General features: G+C 39.1%; 1 protein-coding gene across 1 annotated transcript in view; it reads right to left on the reverse strand.

The window, feature by feature from the left end:
- LDB3 (LIM domain binding 3) overlaps nucleotides 1–12359 on the reverse strand; it is a gene marked incomplete at its 5' end in the record, with an annotated part of 82741 nt that extends 70382 nt beyond the window's left edge. The window contains one exon of the mRNA XM_010185387.1: nucleotides 12208–12359. Coding sequence (XP_010183689.1) covers nucleotides 12208–12359 — 152 coding nt within the window. The remainder of the gene's footprint in view (nucleotides 1–12207) is intronic.
- Nucleotides 12360–22495: the final 10136 nt, after the last annotated feature.

Here is a 22495-nt window from a genome sequence, read left to right on the forward strand (position 1 = left end):
GCTGATTGAATTTTAGACATTTTCTATATTTTCAAAGTTTAAAAATGGAAACAAAAGCCTCATTTTGAAATGAAAACTCAAACCAGTTTTAATGATTACCAAATACATCATTCTGATATTTTTAAAATTCTCCTGCTTTCCACAGATACACCTCCCCTCTCCTTCACTTCTGGTTCTCTTTCCTACTGAAGTTCAAAACCAAGATGGATATAGTTTTGCAAAGCAGTTCAATTTTGATCGTACTGCTGATATGGCTGTCAAAATTTCTACTTGTTCCCACCTACCTAAATTTATCTTTAGTTGAAGAACACTCGACTTCAATCCTGGCATCTGTGCACTCACAACAAAGGTTCATTAGGAGTCAGCTGCATTAAGAGGTGCTGCCTGTCTAAGGAAGGGCTGCAGAAGACTTGCACTATCAGTCTAACCTATGTCCTCAGGGGAGCACAACACTGTACTTGCAGAGAGGTGACATGATCCAAGAGATAATAGCCCTTTTTCATCTTCATGTGGCTTTTAAATATTTTATATCTTCACCACTCAGTGTCTATCTTCTCTTTTCTAATTCTCAGGAAAACTAAAATCAACATTCCTTTTCTTACAGCAGCTTTTGCGTTCATTGTATTACACGTGAGCACTTGTTTATATCTTGTTGAGCATCATAATAATTGTATCTTAATATTTCAACCACTAGACAATGAAAAGGGGTCAAGTGCATAGAAAGGTAAAAAAACAGATTAGATTAGGGTTAGAAATGCTCAGAAAACATTTTAAATACTTTACTTATTACCTAACTGAATTTCTGGAGTGGAGCAGGTGACCACATAGAGGTATGCAAAACAATAGAGCATATAGAATTGGGCTTCTGATAGATATCTGTTTTAATGCAATAATATTCCTGACAGTTTGGCAGGGGAGGAGAATAGACATAAAAGGGACAGACTAAATATTACTTATGGCTATCAATTAGAGGTGTCCATTTAATAAGTGCTAAAATCAGTCAATTAAATCATTAGCTAAACAGTGAATTCAGCAGCCAAAAAGAAGCTTCTTCTCGCTTGCAAGTCTTGCACAAAAAAATCTTGAGCCTTGTGACACCGCGGTTTAATTCTCTAAGCTTTGCCTGGGACATCAGCAAAGAGTCTTAGTGACTCCAGTGAGAGTCACAAAGACAAAACCCTGAACACTTCACAGTACTTCAGATATAACTGTGATCACTTTAGGGCTAGGACGAGACCTACTTTCCCTTTCTCAGGTTATCAACTGTGCCTGCAATAAAATTGAAAAGTATCTCCATCAGCAGTTTTGCTCTCTGTAGACCAATGGCGAAGACAAATATTAGCATTTGGCTGGATGACTGATTTGTTAATTATTTCCCTGTGTTGTGCTGCACTCGGATTGCAAGACAGGCAATTATGCTTTCCAGACCTAATGGTCATACCCACAGCAATATATGGACAAAAACTTCTTATGCGTAAGTGGCACCACCAGACAGGGAAGCTGCTATCCAAAAAAAAAAAATCTATGAAAGAGAATTTGTTTAAAAGTATGTAACATCTATTTTCCCTTAGAAGGGATCTGAGTCAGGGGCAGCCACAAACATTACAGGATAGAAAGAGAAAGGAAAAAGGAAAAAGCCTTGGAGATTTTTGTGAGAGGAAGGAAAGGAAGGGAAGTGGAGACAGTATGCATAAAGCTTTGAAAAGGAGTACGTATTAAAAACTGTTGGGGAAGCAAATCCTACTCTCCTGGTCTCTCTTTGACCCTTTCTACTTCTGCAGCAGCTGAACAGTGCCTGTTGCATCTTCTTAACTCTTCCCCTCCCTCCTGCTATGCAAAATCCCCTCTTTTTGAACTGCCCCACATTCTGCCCCCCAGTCTGTGCCCTCCTGAAAGGAGCAATTGGCTGGAGCTCCAATGGATGCTCCTTAGTTGACTTACTACCAACTCTAAAAGTCCTTCGCCCCAGCAGCTCCCATGGGCAAATGGGGAGGTTCTGCCAGTACCCCTGCAGCTCTGCTCCGTGTGTGACAGTTCTCCAGAGAGCACTGAACATGGATGCTGAGCACACGCCTGGCACTCACAAAAAGCACATAGCAAGCTCTGCACTTAACCTCCATGGACCATCGACACCTTTTATTCAGGCAAGTTTTTTTCTTGCTGTCCTCTTCTTACTGTCTTTGCACTATTTTTAAAACATTTCCAAACCTTTCCTCTCCTTATCGCTACCAGAAACTCAGGTAACGCATAAAGAAATGTGCGTTCATCCCCAGGAAATTTCATCCACTTATAGAACTTGTTTATGCTATCGTGGATTGAATTTGAATGTAGAGATGCAGTGCCATCAACACACTTGAAAGAATACATTAACTTATTCCAAACCCACAACTTTGTTTCTAAGCAATAACAAGTAGATCATACGAATTTAAAAATGAACTTGCTTTAATGCTGAGTTACCAAATAGATCACTCAGTTATACAGTGATCTACTGTAGCTCACAAAACCTTGCTAACATCACTATATTATCATTCAAGTCTCTCTCACAGATAAGCTGCGTTGTTTTAAGCTCAAATACAATATTTTACTAGTTTTGTTTGAGACCATTCATCTATAGATTATAGCTGTGATGTTACTTACTTGAATTTTTAATGTTAACCCAACCCAAATTCACATTTGACTTCAGATTTCATTACAGGATTTTTGCACAGCTTTGCTAGTTATCCTAACTCAATTTGAATAGCATAGGACTCACAAGTAAAGTACATTTTAACTAGACTGAAACAGGATTATACTGGAGGCAGGATAAGTGTTCTTTTTACTTACTGCTTTACATTTACACATCTTCTGCGGCTATTACTGATCAGATAAAAGTGTCAGATGTTCCTCTCAAAGCTTGCTTTGAAATAACAGCAGAAACATTAAGATGAATAGAAGTGGTACTTTCAGCACAGTGCATGCAAAACCACACTACTTCAAATATATAGAAATCTATAAACAGGTACTGATATATTGAAACACAATCAAAATTATCAGGGAGGCATCAAAGCTTAATGGTACACAGCCTTCAGATAGAGTGTCTGAATTGAAAACTCTAAGTACAGCACGGTTACTATTAATGATGTCATGATTATATTGATTATTTAGAATGACTGAGAGATGTTAAAAGAAATCTATTTAAGGTATACATACAAATAATAAAATAATGTGCTAATTTAAGAAGAGCAGGAAAAAAACTGGGTTATGTGAGGCTCTAACAGTGAACTAGCTATTATTAATAAAGAGCAGAAGAGGCACTGAATAAAGATTCAGTGCTTGTGAGTAGCTTACCATACCCTGGTCTTGAGATGTGACTCAGCTCTCCCCAGTAAACATAATAAATAATTTTGAAGAATCAAGTATCAAGTATTTATCTAAGTTCTTTAGCTGAAAAATATCTGAAGTGAACCATAGTGCTCTCCTCTGTTTAATTTTCAACTGCCATACAGATAGTGTACTTAGACTACTCCCTTTCAAGTATCATCAGGCTTCACTGCAGTCCTGCAACTCTTGGCTTCTTCCCAGCTTCCTTAAGGGTGAAAGTCATCCAGGTACAGATTTCGGAGCAGCACTGAGGACTGCCGTAGAGCATCACCCTAAAGAACCACCTCCAGAATCAGGGAATCACAGTCAAACTTCAAAGATAGGACAATTCACAAAAGAATTATATAAAGGTTTGTAATTGCCTCCTGTTCGTACAGAGTTCAAGAGTTGTCCAAATCCAAACAGATTTCCAACACTATGCAGATGAAGTTTATTTTCCCCCTTGCCACTCAACATTTCCTAATAGCAAAAGCCTAACTCAGGGTACATTGAGCATTCTGATCACAAATTACCTTAATTTCCTGAAACTGTTAATGAAGCATAATCAGAAAAATTAGTGAACACGGATAATTAGATCTTAACTATAGTCCACCACGTTTAGGCCTTCACTTTTTCTGTTTCCAAGCTAAAACACTTCAATGAGCTTTTCTTTAATGCCTGTATCTGAGAGACTTTGACGGGAAACACAACTCTGTGTCTTAAGATTGCTAAGTCAAAAAAGTTAGCCAGGACATGTCAAAAGCATTAGTTTCCTTTAGAGGTACTCAAGTACTGTCTGAAGTTGTCCTTACAGTAATGCAGAAGGGCCAGCCTGTACCCAGTGCTCAGTATTGCCATGCTGCAACAAACACCAGTCAGGGTCAGCACAGACATAAAGAGGTGGCCAGCCCCTGAAGATTCCTAAAAGCCAGGCAAAATAGACCTTGGTGTACCTCTGCTCTTGCTGTGAGAAACAATGAGGCCACCAATGGTTAAGATCTTGTGAAAAAAGAATGAGGCCTGCTAGCTTTTGTAGTGGCTGGTAGGCAAGAAATACCACACAAAAAGGATCCAAAGGAAACTTCAAACTTCACATACACAAATAACACTTTACAAGATTGATCTAGTAAAGCACATTTACCTGATGGAGCAATTCCTCATTCCACTTCTTAAAAATACTGTATCAGCCATTCCAATTAGCTTCAAGTGTGTAATTTACATTTGGACATGATCATGCTTAAGCTAATTGAAGTTGATCAATAAAACGTCCTAGTCCTAATACACTGCAATCTTCCTGTCTACCATAACATTTTGGGTAAGGCATTGACTTCCTCATTGCAGAATGCAACCAGTAACTGTTTGTCTGAAAGGTTACAACTGTCGTGTATATAGCAAGTTTTGCCAGCCCGTTGACTCTGGTGAGATGTGCCTTTGATACCCATCTTGACATTTCCATGGTGAGCGCAATATAACATGTGAAAGAATTCACATGAAGATTATCTTTAGCTCATCCAGAGAATATTTCTCAGACAACAAAACTACTGATTTTAACCTCACCTCTAAGCTAGCATCTGGGGAAAAAACAAACTGATGTGCACTCCGAGAGCAGTTCTAATCTTTAAGTAGAATCTTGTCGTAATGGAAACTTCATTGCCCTTGAGAACCTTGGCATATACCCACAGTTTCCAGGCTATTTTCTAAAACTAACAAGGACACATTATGCAGTGAGTGTAAACAGCAGTCCACTCAATTAAACTGCTCATGTAAGGAATATATTTATATTTATTGCAGTAACTGACATTGATATTTTATTTTATTTTCAGCCAGTACTTCCCTAATTTAACCTTTAAACCTTGCTGAGAATCATATTGGCATATTTAAACATAATTTCTGTAGAACTAAAGGGAATGCATTAAAGGACAGTATCTCTTTTTTTTTTCTTTTTATACTCTGTGATTTTTTTAAAGTGTCATCTAATTTCAGGTTTTATTTCTATGGCAATATAAACACATTTGTACTTGAAAATATGATAACGAGTCCATGATTTCTAGTGAAATGTCATCAAATGCAAAGAGCATGCCTCTGTCAACACTTAAGGCTGACTTGTTAAATACCATGTTGTGACAGGAGGCAGGCCTTCATACCCTTAATCCAGTCTCATATGGTCACAACCATCCCACTTCTGCATCCAGTAATTCAGAGATCCTCACTGCAGTCTTGGTGTGGTCCTTTTTCCCTAAACATTTAAGTGCTGCTATGCTGGCCATTGAGTCCCAGGTGAGACTCTTGACTGTGAACATGCTGCTGCAGTCTCATCGAAGGAGCAGTCATTTGGTCCTGGGTGTTCAGTTTCCATAGTTTTAAGATGGTAGTCAGAAAGGCAGGAACGACCGCAAAAAACTTAGTCACTTCACAAATGGATTTCAGGAGATACATTCACAATGCTGATCACAAACAAGAGCAAATTGTCACTAGCTACTTAAAAAAAAAGTCCCATTCATATGGGCTCAGATTCTACCTCTAGTACATCAGCAGTCTGAATGAAGCCATCGTTCGTCTGATGAATGCAATGGAATCAAAAAAGGGAAAAAATTCAAAATCCATCTTTTCATTTTCTGTTTGTTTTTACTATTCATCTCCTACAGTGGTTTTAGAAAATGTTTCCACACAATAGTCTGAGCACCACTATTTCAGACTGTGCTTTCATCAATATTGTTTACATAGTTTTAATTTACTCTTAAACTGGGATAGATACCCTCTTCCAATTCTTCGGAGCATAAACACAGACTAAATCTGGTTCCAATTTAAAACATGCACAGAACTGGTTACTATTCACAGCTTCAGACAAAAGAAAGCAGTTTATAATAACCACTGAAATCCCCTTGCTTGCAGTTTGCTGTCACTGCATCCTTTATTTATAGCAGGCCTGAAATAAATACTGCAGGATCAGCCATCTTTTGGTGCTGCACAAAAAAGGAAAGCTATTAAATATTTACCATAAGTCTCTCATAGCTTTGCCTCTGACACTTTCTCTTTCACTAGAGAAAAGGATTATTTAGCTCATGATTTTCCAGCAAAAGACTGTCAGTTTTGACTGTCTGGAAGTAAATGGTGCCACCGTTGGCAAGCCCTGAGAGGGGGAGGTTGTGTCAACACACACCAGGCACGGAAAGTCTGCACCTCCCCTGCTCCTCTCCAGCAGCACCAGGTGACACCAAGGCAGGAGTCTTAGAGTGTCACAGGAATGTCTGTGCCAGCAGAATAAGGCGCACTCATGTTACAGCACTTTCCAAAACCGTGCCAGTAGATCTGGTGAATCCTTTCCAAGGAGGCTGATCAGGTTCCTTGAGCTAAGATCAAATGAATGTTGTGGATCCTTCAGTGAAACGTGCTGACAAATAACACTGCGCTCTTGTGCACTGCATTTATGTGAATACAAAAAAGAAATCCATTTGTATGATTCTGCATGCATTTCGTTTTTCACCCGTGAACCGAACACCGTAGGACAGTAAGTTTATGGCCCAGTATCAGTGGGACAGCCAGCCAGTTAAAGATGAACTTTGACTGGCCCAGAATTAAAATGCCTGGGGGCAGCTGTATAGCTCAAGTAACTAAATAGAAACTGATACTGAAAAATGGCTGAGAACTAAAGTCCAGGAGGTCACAAAAAGATTAAAAGCAAAGCAATGTCTTTTTCCATTACAACCCAGGTCATTATGACCGATGAGTATGCTCACAGCCTTCCATAGCATTGTCTAGCAGAACTAGCACCAATCTCTCCTCAGCATCTCTAGAGTAATGTAGGTTTTTAAGGAAGAGTGGCATCAGCATCTACGTAAGTATCTAACATTTTAAAGTATCAGCCTTGTTTGCCTGAATACTATCATGCCTCATGGAGTTCTACTGGGTAATAGTGCACAGCGCCGAAGAAATGTCTTTCCTTCTCCCCACACTGATGCTCATTTGTCTTCAGCAAAAGAGAATTCCCTTCCTACATGTATTTTCTCTTCTAAACTGAAGGAAGCAGAGCTGGTCTGGAGGGTCCCACACCTTTCCACACCACTGAATCACATGCCTCTTTCTCCAATAATGGTGCAATATTTCAGCTCCCTGCCACTTGCCCGCCTGCATCCTTTAACTTCCCAAAACCAGCACAGGGAAGCATGCTACAGGCTCTAGAGAACTCGGCAGCCACACATTGAGAATGAGCAGTCAGAAAATGTCGCATTTCATTCAAGCCAGTAACAAGACAAGTTCTGGCTGCCTGATCAAGCCTCTGGGAGAGCTGTCGAGACCTCCATCCTAATTTTGTGGTTACATGTGAAAACACAGCATGGGTGAGGTGATAAGAACAAATTTAAAAGGAAATTTAGAGAAGGAAGATGTCGGAAAAAAACCTGACATCCACAAACTTCTGAGCCCATAAAGGGATATCTACACGACTGAAACATGGAGCATTCCACTCAGGTCAGCGCTGTGCACTAAGCACTCACTGAAGAGCTACGTTAGCGTACCTTGAGCAGTGTAGATTGATGGTACTTACAGAAAAACTAAGTTTGTAGAGCCAGAGAAATGCAGACTCTCATTGTTTAGGCAGACAGGTACGAATGGGCATTCTCAACGCTTCACTTCTGCTACATTTGACATCTTGCAATTTGATGTCCTGCACAAATGCTGACACCATGTACAGCTTGTCTTGACAGCCAACTAAAAAATAACCAGTTCCCCGCCCTGCAAAAGAAACCCCACAGGGAACTTAAGTGTGATAATAAAAGTGAGTAGCAGCAAACACTGTCTGAACTGTCAGGTTATAAGCAATACTCATGAAACCTTCATGGCCAGGATCAATAAAAGGAAAGGCCATCGCTCTTGAGAGCCACGATCCATTAAAAAAATAAAAAGCTTTCTGTCTCAAAGCATTTATGTCTAGATTTCATGTTCCACTACTTCTTCCATGGCCCTAAAGACTAAACAAGCAAGTTCATTTCTATTTCCAAGGCTGCAACAGTGAAACCAAGCCAGATTGCCTGGTAAGGCAATCCATGACCTTGAAACATATTCTTAAAGCCAGGCGACTTCTGCACAGAAATGTTCAAGATCACCAAAATTTAGGGCTTAAGTTTTCCCATCACAACAATTTCCTAATGCACATATATGCCTTTTCCATTTGAAAGGATTTCCAGCGTTTCCAAACTTTCATGCACATTAGATCACTGAGCGTACCCATTTCTACAACCTTTATGGAAACTAGCTTCATTTTTCCATAGCAGTAGAACACTCCACTCCAGTTTCATTGCTGCAAGGCACATTTAAAAAAAGTAAAAATCATCTCTTAGCACAGTCATGTTCATGGTAACCAAGTCCCAGGAGATTTTGCCTTTCTCCAGTTTTGTTCTTATTTGGCTGAAAATTACTGTCACTAGTGATTGCTCCCATATTTTTCATTTTAACTATTTTTTTTGTCACCAATACAAACTTTGCAAAATTATTTTTGTTGATAAGTATATTCCGTTGTAAATTTTGGACAGGTGACTAAACTGGCACAATCTTCTTGCAATTAGGTAAATTAACCCATTTGTCCCTAGGAATAATGATTTTTCCAGGTGAGATTAATCTAACTTCCCAAATATTGTGGAGATGCCTTTCGTTCAAGATATTGGGATACTGGATCTTTAAATAGGGTTCTAGGCATATGTCAGCCGGCTGAGATCATGTGCTGATAGGGTTTAGCTCGTATAAATGCTCAATTGTGCAAAGCAAAAGCCAGCTTAATACCTCTGAGCACAACTTTTTGAATAGCCCCTTATCATCTAAAAACCACCGCTTTATAGAAAAAAAATACTTGTCAGTCTTTGTCATTTGTTTTTCCCATATAACTCCAGTGAGGCTGAATGGGTCACCAATGCTCACTAATAGCTCTCATCAAAAAGCAACTCTCATACCGAAGAGGAGATTCTATAAATTGTGTAAGTTCAGGGCAAAAGCATCAGCTGCAGAAGTTCTCACTTGGTAAAAAGAAGCTGCTTGACCTATCTGTCGTTAGGAGTATTTCATATCACTCTCCACCATTTTTCTTCTTTTCAAAATGGATCTTATTTCCTTTAGATCTGTTATCTATGCAAACATATTTCACTCCAGTACTGCTTACTTTGGCTGTTCATTATCCACGTAAGTTGATTATCTGAATCACATGCTATTGTTTTGGAATCAAGAGACAAGGCGAGCTTTACAAAAATTAAAAGAAAACAATAAATAATGATACTTCCACTAGAATTATGTGAACAAAACCCAATGCATACCACCATAAATGAAGCTTTAGCAGTCTGAGAATACTTCAAGAAAAACTAACAATTACTTCAACCATTAAACAATAAATAAGCTGTCCCGGATGCTGTAAAACACCATTTTGTTTGTTTGTTTTTAAACAATGTGGTCATTAGAGTTGCTGGTGGTGTAATTTAAAGGTCAGCAAGTACAAAAGCAAGTACAAAATATGCCTTGCCAGACTTGATCAAATTTACTGGTTTAAGGGACTTGCACTTGTAATTTGTAGCAGGACAATCTGTTTTGGTTAGTCACAAATTTGGGAAGCCTTCCTGTGTGGAAGGAGAGTTGATGGTTTGTAGTTTTAAATGTCAGGCCATAGAGGAAGCCACTGGACCACGTTTCAGGTCCAGTATTCAGGAAACACAACTCTAAATGCGGAACAAGCCAAAGCACAATGAGAAACATTTTCTTTCAACGTAAAAACACAAGGATCCAATAGAAAAGCCAATAGAATCTCTAAAATAAATTATCAGAACTAATTTCCCCTAACTTTTGAATACAAAATAAGTGGGAGCAATATAAAGAGTCTTTAAAAGATACCACACATATATTGAAAATATAACTAGCATTCATTAGAATGGAACAAAAAGAAGCTGGAGTGGGCCATAGGATGAGAATTCAACAGTATGCATCGACATAGTGCCCCATCTTCACTCAACAACTTTGGAACACCATTTTCTGCCTTCTGATATAAAGCCCATTTCGGTACATTTAGGATTAGGTTCCTGGTCTCTCTCTCTAACTGTGGCTCAAAATCTTGCCTAAGCACACTAGAGGCACATATGCACATCATATGAGGTGGCAGAAATAATTCCATCCATCTCCTTACCTCCCTTGCATTCACTGAAACAGCTGGACCACACCAGCTTTCTCTCTTTCTTTGAGAAAATCTGGATCATCTGAAAATCTGAAGAGCTTAAATTTAAACCCTTTTCCAGGAAATATATAAATTACACATTTCCAGGAAATATATCTCTACCTGGTGTTCTCACAAAAGCTAACAAATATGTTGTTATTTTGTTAGCATCTCTCTACTTTGTGTACTTTATACATTATCTGGAACACCCACTTAGAGACAAACGCGGGAGTTACAAAGCCATGTGGGAAATTCAGCCATACATTTTTCTTCAGAGTATCCTGCTCTGTCTCAGAAACCTTAGCTAAAGATCTTACTCCCTTAGGTGTTAGTCTGTTCCTGATACTGCTTGGCTCTACTACACATCCATATGTGAGGTTTTCTGGTATATTCTCAGGAATTGTACTTCCACATTACAACCTGTTTTCTGTAGCAGTCTTTGCCTAGCCTATGTAAAAATTTTCTTCTCCACAATGCAATAAAAATAGCAGTTACTTTGCTTTATATAACTATAGAGCTTTAAATATTAATGCAGCTATTACAGAAAACCTTTGTGCAAGGTTATCTGACTTGAGAATAAGTTTCCTAAAAAGGAAGCAACATCAACCAGGAAAAGTTAAGAGATCTGTTATCACAGAATCACAGAACGTCAGGGATTGGAAGGGACCTCAAAAGCTCATCCAGTCCAATCCCCCTGCCGGAGCAGGAACACCCAGATGAGGTTACACAGGAAGGCGTCCAGGCGGGTTTTGAATGTCTGCAGAGAAGGAGACTCCACAACCTCTCTGGGCAGCCTGGGCCAGTGCTCTGTTACCCTCACTGAGAAGAAGTTTCTTCTCAAATTGAAGTGGAACCTCCTGTGTTCCAGTTTGTGTCTGTTACCCCTTGTCTTATCATTGTTTGTCACCGAGAAGAGCCTGGCTCCATCCTTGTGACACTCACCCTTTAAATATTGATAAACATGAATGAGGTCTCCCCTCAGTCTCCTCTTCTGCAAACTAAAGAGACCCAGCTCCCTCAGCTGCTCCTCATAAGGGAGATGCTCCACTCCCTTAATCATCTTTGTAGCCCTACGCTAGACTCTCTCCAGCAGTTATGTGAAGAGATTCTGTTTTCTCAATGGCAAGACAACTTTTATCACATCTTCATAAGAAAGTCTGCCCTTTATATGATCTACTGACTTCCTTTCCTGCATTCAGGCTACACCTTTCTTATTCTATCAGATGCAGAGGGGCCACTTTCAAAATCCCAGGTGCCAGACCATTATTCACCCTATGAATGACAGGTTGTTCCCCTGCACTCATAACACTTGCTACAATGGTCATTTCTAGAATAGCTGTTCATAAATTAACCAAACAAAACTGTGTGTTGTCCACATGAGAATAAGTAAAAGAAACATCACTGTTGGATGCATTTTTTAACAGAAGTCTGAATGGACAGGGGATTACCCCTGTAGTCAATAAGCTAAGTTCAACACAGATACACTCAACATAACCACACTGATTTCTCTAAGAATCCATGCCGATTTCTACAAGAATCAGAGCAGATTTTGGCTTTCCATCTCATACCTGTGCCATGAACACTTCAAATAAATCTAACAGAGAGCTAAAACATTTATATCCCTTAGTCACAAGTTTCAAAGGATGCCCTTAGGAATGCAAAGACTTCAACATCTATCAACATACTTCTGCAGAGTGAGGCTCAAGTTGTGGCTGGCTGACTTGATCTTGTTCTGGGCCTCTAAGTGGGTCATGCTGTCAGTGTTGACTCCATCAATGGCTACCACAAGGTCCCCTTGGTTCATCTGTGACTGTGCCGCCTTGCTGCCAGGGGTAATCTGTTTGGGAAAAGAAAAAAGAAGTCGTATCAGGATCAGTCATTCTGTACACAAAGCACTTACAGGGAACTCGCCCAGAATTATAATGAGGAATAGATACAGCAACAGGTAGAGCACTAACTGTATCTGTTGTCATATGAGTGGATAAACAAAGTTTATGGAAATGAAACAAACTCAAAGTTAAGTCACATTTCTGCAAAGGTCCAGGACAACATCTACTTGTCGTTACTTCCATTTTGAGAGGTTAAGCTGAATGTAGTGGTTCCCTTACCACATATTATCTCCTCCTCAGGCAGATAATTATCACTATTTATCTTGGAATAGTATACAGAGACATTACTCAGAAGCAGAAAACTAATGAACCACTACCTACTGCATGATTTTATTGTATTTTTTCCTCCGAAAAGCCATTTTCCCAAATTAATTCATTACATTGAGCAGAAAGAAAACGAATGTGTCTGAGGGGCCTTGGACATGCTTGGCTTCTTTTATAGCGAGCTTTATAGGAAATCATTTTGCTTAATCTTACCCACACCCAACTACAGCTCCATAACCAAGACAGACTACTACGTACCCGAGATGACCTCACCAACCTGCTGGACCTGACAGCCCAAAGACAGACCAGCACTTTTAGATATAAAAAAGCCTCAACGCTTCAACGACAAACCCAGCTACCGAGACAAGAGTTTGGAAACTCTGGTTATTCACTACAGCATCACATTTTTGTTAGGCTCACAGACGCCTTGCAAACTGTATCTTCTCTGGATGGACAGTATCCTGACCGCAATTTTACACAGCCCTCTCAGCTTGCATCTGGACCCCATTGATACAGTACAGCTACTTATGAAACTTGACTCCATTAGGAAATTCCAACTAAAACACAAGAGCGTTCACATGCCATCAGCCAGACAAATTTTAGTGAGCACATCAGAGTCGTCCTCTGCTTTCAGCACTCAGTACTTGAAGGGTACGGACATAAGCTATAGGTCTTTGGTCTTATTTTTAGGTACTCATTTCCTTACATTCCTCACTTCTAAAAAACCCCAAGGATAATCTAAAATACTACAACAAAGGCTGCAGTCAAAAACTCTGTTTTTTCAGCATAGTGAACATAAAAGAAAGATGTGTCTGATTATGAGCCAAATTCATCCTGTGAATTCAGCTAGGCTGAAACTGTAAAGTTAAATTCCTAAGGAAACCAAAACCCAACACAAGTCCGTACACTGTCCTTCATTAAATGTGAAGTGAAATTTCTTAACCTGCCTTCCCTAACATGACCTCAAAACATTTGAAAATGTGTGCATACTCAAAACAAAAAGTTCTTCCCCTAAGACGGCTGGCTTGGCTGTGATCTTCCACTGGCAAAGAAAATCACCCTGTCAAAGGTGCTCGGTTTTGAGGCTGGTGGTTTAACTGACAGTGTAGTCTGACAATGCGAGCTGTCAATTCACAAGAACACATGCTCTAGTACCAGGGTGCTAGAACACAAAGTAGAAATTACTCTGGAATTAGGCACTGTAAATAATACCCCAGAACTGATGTGACGAAAGAGACAGCTTTCTATACCTTTTCATTAAAGACAAAAGCAATGTAAGAGCTGTGTTTTCTGATACAATGTTCTCATGCAAACTAAAGTTGACTGATGCCATTCCCTGATGTATTTTTCTGGTATAAAGGAACTGAGAGATGGGGGAAATACTTTGTGGTAGCTTCAATGACGGAGTTTTATTCTGCAGTCTAATGCACCCTTCACAGAAAGAGATCAGTAGAAACAAGACATTCCTATTACAAGCATAGTTTTCCTAACCTATTATACAAACATTAGCTTCTCTACATTTCATGAACTTGCATTGTGTGAAGTACAGAAAATCCATGAGCCTTTAAAGAATATGGATTACTTACATACCCACATGTACTTGTATAGTTACTGAAAGACCCTTCCCTGCTCCCAGATATGTCAAGAAACAGAATCTGTAGTAAAATAAGAGGTCAGGAAAAGGCAAAATGGGAACAAAAGCCAAACTCCGATAAATCAGTCAGTAAGACAAATGCATCAAGTCGGAGTCCTGTCCTACTTTGTCTCTATTAACATGAACTGCCAGTCAGGTAGACATGAGACTAGAGCTTTCTTGATAAACATTTTTTTCATAAATAATCTTCACACATCACTTTCCTAAGACACTACTTTTTGTCTCCTCATGAAACATGCAAGTTCTTGCCACACAACGTTAACTGTGTGATGCTGATCCTTCCCGTCTCCAGACAGCTGGTTCCAAATGCTGGGAACTCCTTTTGCTCATCAAGAACAAAGAACGGTTTTTGAACATCAACCCGGTTACCGCAATTCAAATGTCTGCCCTAATTTGGGAATTCTTGCCTAACACATACATCTCTCCTTCCACTCCCCAGTGGTGCTTCAAACAAAATAAACCCAGAGAAGCGGAGCTTCTACAGAAAGGACAAAGAAGTCAAGATCTGGGACTGGTTTAAGACAGCTGTAACATGCACACTTCCTTCTCAGCTCCCCTGATTTTTGCTTTTCGCAGCCCCAGATTTAAATGTTATATCATAAAATAAAGATACAGCAGGTAACTACAACTGGCCTAGAATCAGAGTCAAATTTAGAGGGAGGGGATGGCTGTAACTAGTGACCTGATTTCACTTACTCTAGTGGGATATTTTTTCCCTTTCAGAAAACACTACCTAAATGAAAAAATATATTCATAAGATGAATCTATAAAACAAAAAGCCCTGAGTAACTTTGAGATTTATATGAACTATGTCCACTGCAACACCCTTTCTGTGACAAAGACCTACATGAGAATCATGCTGTGAAAGAAAAGGAAACAGTTGCAACCATGGCTTACTAGCCAGTGGTCCTTTATTTGAAAAGGAAATGAAAGAGATCTGTAGTCATCTTGAGCTATATAATGGTAACAAAATCTGGGCTGGATTCCTTCAGCAGCTCTAACTTTCCAATTTCCATTTCAGGGGCCAGCACTCCATCGATGTTACTTTACTTCTAGAAGTCAGATTATCCCAGCTTCATAGGCAGTAAGACTCAAGTATCAAAGATGGATCTAGTTTATTGTCTCTGTAATTCAGAGCCATAAAAGGAAATAATTACTTCTTCCCCCCGTCTTCCCACTGGCTAAGAGCATGCTGTGTAGATTATCTGGTTCTCTAGAGCTTTATATGGAAGGCATTATTAAAGTCTGGATATATAATCTGCATAAAATATTCAAATTGTACCTATTTTAGTTAGAAGATAACAGGCTTCTCTGTAAGACTTTCCAGTGAAGTCACAGCATGCATTTACAGCAGACATTGAGAACAGTCAGTAATTGCTGGGGAAAAAAATACCAGTGTGCAGATGGAGATACAGGGCAGCCAGATCTGAAGTGTCAAGGCACATTCAAGACTATCTTGTTCCCATTTTTACAGATCCAGCAGAAAGGAATGGCATGCAAAGTGTTTATCCATTGGTATTTTCCTTTGAAAATTCTTCTCTGATCTACTAAAAATTTACTAAATATAATCATAAACAGAGAATATCTCATATGTCTTTGTGAAATCTTTATTTTCTATGATTTTTATATATTTCTATTTAATATTTTCTATTTAAAAACATATTTTAAAATATTTGTAAAAATTAAAATTAAAGGTGGATGGTAATTAACCCTTGGAAATAGACTGCAAATCCAGATTTATCTACACAGTAAGTTCTAAATTGTTCTCATCTCAGCCTCTCTTCTATTAAGAGAAGTAACACAAGTAGAGAAATGTAGCACTGTCTAGGCCAAATATACATTTTTCAATTTGACCACCAACGTTTTTATTAAAACACGTCTGGACAAGAACTAGACATAATTATTTCAGAAAACCTTTGCAATAGTCTTAACTCACTTGCTCTGCATTACAACAGAGCTTTCAGATGCTAGGTGCTGCAAATGCCTTTATCTACAGCTACACTGAGGTGCGCACCAGAGACTCAAGGTATAGCTATTTCTGGCAAATGATTTACAAAATTCAAGCCATGATACCACTGACACATCTAATTGTAATGGTGTTTCTTTAGTGCGTCAAGCCCAAACACAGGCTTCATCTTGAAAAGCTAAACATCTTTCACCTATCAGAAAAGCAGAAAAAAACTAGGTGCTTCTGAGATGTGAATGTTCAGCCCTCATTAACTTCCTACAAGGCAGACATACGACTTCCAATATCCCCAGCTTAAAGCAACTGGGCAGGCTGGAAGTGTCACATGTTGCTTTCAATGCACTACAGAGAATTCTTACTACGCTCTGTTGGGAGCAGATCTGTATTGTGGGTGAATATATAGTATAACAGTGACAGCTGTACCCTAAAAAATAAGTCTGCACTAAGTTCAGAGCAAATACCACTTAGCAGGAGCTCTGGGAGGCAGTGTAAAAAGCGCAGCTGCTGCACCACCTTGAGAACAGCACGTGTTCCCATCCAAGCCCCCTCAGCTCCACTCCAAAGAGGGAGAGATAGGGATCAGGCAGCATTTGAGCGGCTGAGTGTTAAAATACTAACGAGAATGCTTGTATAAACAGATGGATGGACACAGCTTTCCTACCTCAAGGAACTCCTTAATTACAAGGCAGACAAAAATACACAGGAAGGCCTATACAACTGAGAAGGTGTTAATGTGGTAGCTTGCAGCATTAGCCAAGCTCTCTCCTTCTTCCAGGATTTGAGCTATGCCTGACCCCTTCCTGACCTCAACCCCAAAACCAACAAGTTTTATTTTCTACTTCTCATTTAAGAACAACGTTTCAGGGAATCAAGTATTCACTAGCACTAGAAATACGGTACAACACTGTGAATGAATACCCTCTCCTCTTCAGGATCTCTGGAACAGAAGAAAATATTGAAAGAAAATGTTCCTTTCCATAGTCAGAAGAGCTAGAAATCAGAGACAGGACATAAACCATCTGTTACCAAAGACTCCAATACACTTTTACAAGAAAAGGAATGGACAAACACTAAGAATCACTGAAAAATATTGTGTTGACCAAAAAGTCATTGCATTTTTTTTCTGGGTAAATGAAATCCAGATTTGTAATGGGAAACAAAAACTGTATTAAACGATACATTGATTCCATTTTGTTTAATTACCTTTTGCCACCTTTCAGGCAACTTCACGATTTCATGCTCAAAAAAGTTCCTATCTTTTTTGGCAAAAAACAGTTCTAAGAACAATTTGATATTCTCAACAGCAGTGAAAGTTTTATCATTCAAGGCGTTTTGTAAAGAACAAAACAAGTGGTAGCCTGATGGTGCCAGGGCTGGCAAATAGGGACTATGTGGCAACACCTCCCATCCAAGCTGCAACAAGTTTTGAGAAGTGACAAAACGTGTCTGTGGTCTAGTGTTACCACGGAGAAACACAACACCTTGGTGATTCACCAATTCTGGATGCTTCTGTTTGATGGCATCATTTAATTTATCCAGCTGACAACACTACACGTCTGAATTAATGGTCTGGTTCCTTGGAAGCAATGCAAAATACACAATACCTTTGAAATCCCACCAGACTGACAGCACAACCTTCCTTTGGTGAGTATCTGCTTTTGAAGTGCTTTGAGCTGGTTCATCGCGCTCGGTCCACAATCTTTTTTGTTTGTCTTTGCAGACGATCCGTTTGTCATTGCCTCTTATCATCTGTTTCAAAAATGGATTGTTTACTTCATGTTTCAAGAGAGAATCGCAAACGTCAACACACTTAGCAAGATGAATTTCTTTGAGCTCACGTGGTACCGAACTATTGAGCTTTCTAACGTATCCAAGTCGTTTTAAATGGTTTTCAATGCTCAATTTCAATATGTTAAGATTATCAGCAACCTCTCATGTTGTTAAATGCCAATTGGAGTCGATCAATGCCTTTAGTTTGTCATCATCAACTTTGATTTGCCTTCCTGAGCGTGGTGCATCTTTAACATCAAAATCCTCAGACCAAAATTTAGCAAACCAATTCTGACACTGTCATGGTTTTAAGGCATCTTCACCATACACACCACATAACTTCTTATGAGGTTGCACAGCGTTTTTTCCTTTTCAGAAGTAATACAGCAAAATATGACAAAAATGTTCCTTTTGATTTTCCATTTTGAAACTGATGCCAAATAAATGTTAATGAAATCGTGCGCTTTCTTTTTCTAAAAGAAGCTTGAACTGTCAGCTGTCAAGTTACATAATGGATTTGTGCTTTAAAATGAAGTTAGTTACATTTCAAGACACGTACGTCTATCTATTTTTAAAAAACGCTGTTACTTCTTGGCCAACTCAATATTATGTTTCCTTTATGGAGAAAACAGCATTAAAATCTCCGTGTTGAATTGCTGCAAGTGGTTTTTTTGTACAGATGCTTCCAACAAACCTTCATAGGCTTTCTGTGCACTGAGGCTCACAGTGCCTGCGAGTGGCAGCAAAACTTCCTTATTTTACACAAGAAGCATGACCTACTGAAAGGAGGAGAGACATGCTTTGAAATGCCACTGCAGCACAGTTACACTGAACTGGTGAGTGCCCTTGTAAATCCAGGTAGTTATCCCTGGACTGGAGACATAAGATTAAGGAAATTAATATTGTTTTTTCCTAAATGAGTCACTTTCCATCCCTGTCCTCACAATAAACGTTTAACAGCTCAAAAGGGATAAAGACAGAGTACTGCAGGAAACTAGAAGCTCTTGCACGTATTACCAACCAAACCTAAAAAAAATGTCCCTGTTTCCAGCTACCATTTTCCTGAAGAATATCTCGCTGTTTTCAATTCACTACCAGGCCTTACCTTTTTTTTTTCCTTTCTGCTTTTTTGTTTTTAACGAGACAACAAAACCTGCTTTAAACGAAAACGCGTAGTATCTGCAAAATATGGCACTGACACCTTGAAGAGCTCCCATTTATATTAAGCAGAGCTGAGCTGGCAAGCTGCAGAGACACTCTGAAGTGGCCTCTCAGGCTATGCTTCATCTGTAGTTAGGAAGCGAGATTACAATACAAGTGAGAGCACCTAAAATAGCTTTAATCTACCTCTCTTGGGTACCAGGAGCCATGATGCCTGAGATTTTGTGGGACGGCCAGTGAAGCACTTACAATTCAGGACACCCTGTGCTGAAATCCGTACTGCAAGAGCAGAAGGGCTATTGGCACTTGAGCTATCTGGCTTACCTCAGTGTCGGGTATGCCAGGCCACGCTGGAATGATATCACCTCAGCTAACACTAGAAATTCTCCTTCTGTCTGATGACTTTACAAGGCTGCTGTTCATGCACAATATACAGGCTCTTCAAGGAAAAAGACAGACAGCAAGCCCTTCTTGCCAAGCTAAATACACCTAAGTGATGAAAATAAGCCAAATGTAAAAGATTTTCAGCTGGGAAATGAAAGGAAGCCTACAGGCAATGCTTAGGGGATTGCCCTTGGCAATGCTTTGGGGCATTTTTTGAGAGTGAGTGTGAATGCTCCCATCCCTGGTTGGAAGGGAGATCATTCTATTTCCTGTATCAACTTCACATTATCAGATTGAAAAAGTGTTTATCCTTTGTTAAAAAGAAAAATAAATAGGAAATATTTTGGAGTTTGCAGCTTAGCCTGTCAGAAGCACGACTAGTCTATGTCTACCAACTAGCCAGATGATAGTAAAAATGTGTATGTGGCTTTTTAGTAGGATGTGTTGGTAGAGCTAGAGGACTGTGCAGCTCTCTAAATCTTGTATGATATGACTGATAGTAATCTCTCTTCTCCCAATCTTCATCTAAAAATAGCTGCTAGATCTATTCAGTCTATTCTCAGCATCAAGTACTGTGTTAAAATAGTGTGTGCTATGTACCAACAGTTTTTAAGGAACAAGTGAGTTAGTTCTTTGGTACTGAAGACTTTAATAACCTTAATGCACATCAAACCTGAGACTGTAACTGAGGTACTGATTCTTAGTATACTGGCGGCCCCGTGTGTGTGAGCAGTTCTGTTGACTTCCACAGGACAACTCCGGGCAGCAAAGTTACTCTCAGCTTGTAACTGCTTGCAGGATGAAAACTGCCAAGTTTCTTCAAAGATTCACCTTCTTCTTCCTTATTTCTCTTTTTCAAACCTTAATTCGTTTTAAGGTTGTTTTAGAAGGTGGGATGTTTCTTTGTGCTTCAGGTAGACAGATAACAGTTATCAATATGGCCTTTCACACTTTCACAGCTATCGGCTTCTTGAATTCTACATTCTGTGCAGCTTTGTGACTTCCTCATACAAACAAAATTTCTTTAGTCTCCCTCTACAAGCATTAGCAATAAACTGAGGGGTTTATGTCTTTTGCTATTGGCCCTTACGGTAAGATTTTCTTTATTTCAAGTCCATTCTGCTTAATGTATGTCACTGTATGTAACTAAGACCAGAATGCTTTATAACTTTGAAGGGCTTTTGATCAGTTCAGCAACAGTAAGGCCTGACTAAAAGGGCAGTTGAGACAATAATGAGACTTTTAGTTTGGCAGTTAGTGGCCTGCAGCCACTTCTGATATTAAACAACTTAAAATAGCTTTGACTTTGAGTAAGTCCCAGGGTTCCTGTGTGTTTGTAAATTAGAGCACTTACTGCATTGATGCAGGCTTGCATTCAACTGTTCCTTAAACATGCATTTCTTTATTGAATTCTTTTTCTTTCTGGCCATCAGAATAACAGGGGAGTAATTCTTCCTCTGATCACTAAAACATGAGCTGCCTCTAAACCAGATGTAGTATTCAATTCCATGCTTTGCCTACAGATGCTAGAATAGCATAATACACGCAGAAGGGCATCTGTGTGAAAGAAGATGAAATGCAGCACATGTCCACAGTGACAGAAATGTTGAATCAGAACTAAATTTGCAGGAACTACACTCAGTATCATGCATCTAAGATTTTAAGAGCCCATGTTCCCCAATGTCAATCTGTTTCAATTGGATGGCCCAGCATTAACCACCCACTATATAGTATCAAATACTCACTAAACACTCTCCTTATCCACAAGAATAACTGGTTTGTATCTGTAGCATCCATTCATGCTCTGAGAGAGAATAAACAAAAGCACAGGCTTCAGACTTCAGAGTGTGAAGAACTCCTTTCAAGATCCACGTGAATAAAAAGAACAGAAGCAAAGTTCCCCTGAGCAAGTGCAATGCAAATTTCTTCTGTATCATGTTTAGTGCCTAACATGACATCTTGCCAGGTATTCCAGCAGGATCCTTGGACATATAAAGATTTAGCAGGTAAAACGCTGTTTTGGCACATTTAACAAGTACATAAGCTACTGTATGTTTCAAGAAGCAAGTGAAGTTGTAGAGACTGAGGGTGTTTCTTTTGCCTGATAAAACGTAATAGCTTTAGCTTTGTTCTCCTAGATTTCAAGCAAACACAGACATGCCACTTCCCTCATGAAGCTACAGGAACCACATTTATAATAATAATTAAAGGCAACACAATGTGACTTTTAAAAAAGGAAGCAGCTTATTCTACCTCTTCTTTATCTTGACAAATGAGGGATGTGGCTATTGCTGAGGACAAGCATTGAACTTGATTTATAAAGACTGATGATGCCAATGCTGGTTTTGGGTGTTTTAACCCATTATAGTGGTGGGTACAGCAATCTTCAAACATTTGCCACTTAAAGCTTGCAGACTACAATAACACCCCCCAAATTTCATTTGAGAAAGTACAAGCCAGTGACACATTATTTTCTCAAGGTAAAAGCATCCCTCTAAGTGAATTTTACATCCATCAGCTTTATAATCCTCTATTGCATAAATGTAGCAGAGTAATTTCCCACAAATCTCACAGTGGCTTCAGGGCACATCGCAGTATTAAGCTTAAAAGTTTTCAAAATGTGGGTTTTGTCTTTTTTTCTATATACTATAGTATTTTCCATATACTCTACAATAATCAGTTTTTCTGTCACTTTAGAGTGGCTTCCTGTTTACAGACAAAATTAAATAATAGAAATCAAATGTTTTAACACTGGTACTGTTTGTAGCTAAAGGCTATTTCAGACTCAAAATTTTAAAAATATCAAAATAGTAAGATGGAAAAAGTATGATTTACTGAGAAAGATATAGTGATAGTTAATTTTTTTATAGTTAATTTTGGTGGAC

Source organism: Mesitornis unicolor, unplaced genomic scaffold (genome assembly GCF_000695765.1).
Source record: "Mesitornis unicolor isolate BGI_N332 unplaced genomic scaffold, ASM69576v1 scaffold2965, whole genome shotgun sequence".
NCBI lineage: Eukaryota > Metazoa > Chordata > Aves > Mesitornithiformes > Mesitornithidae > Mesitornis > Mesitornis unicolor.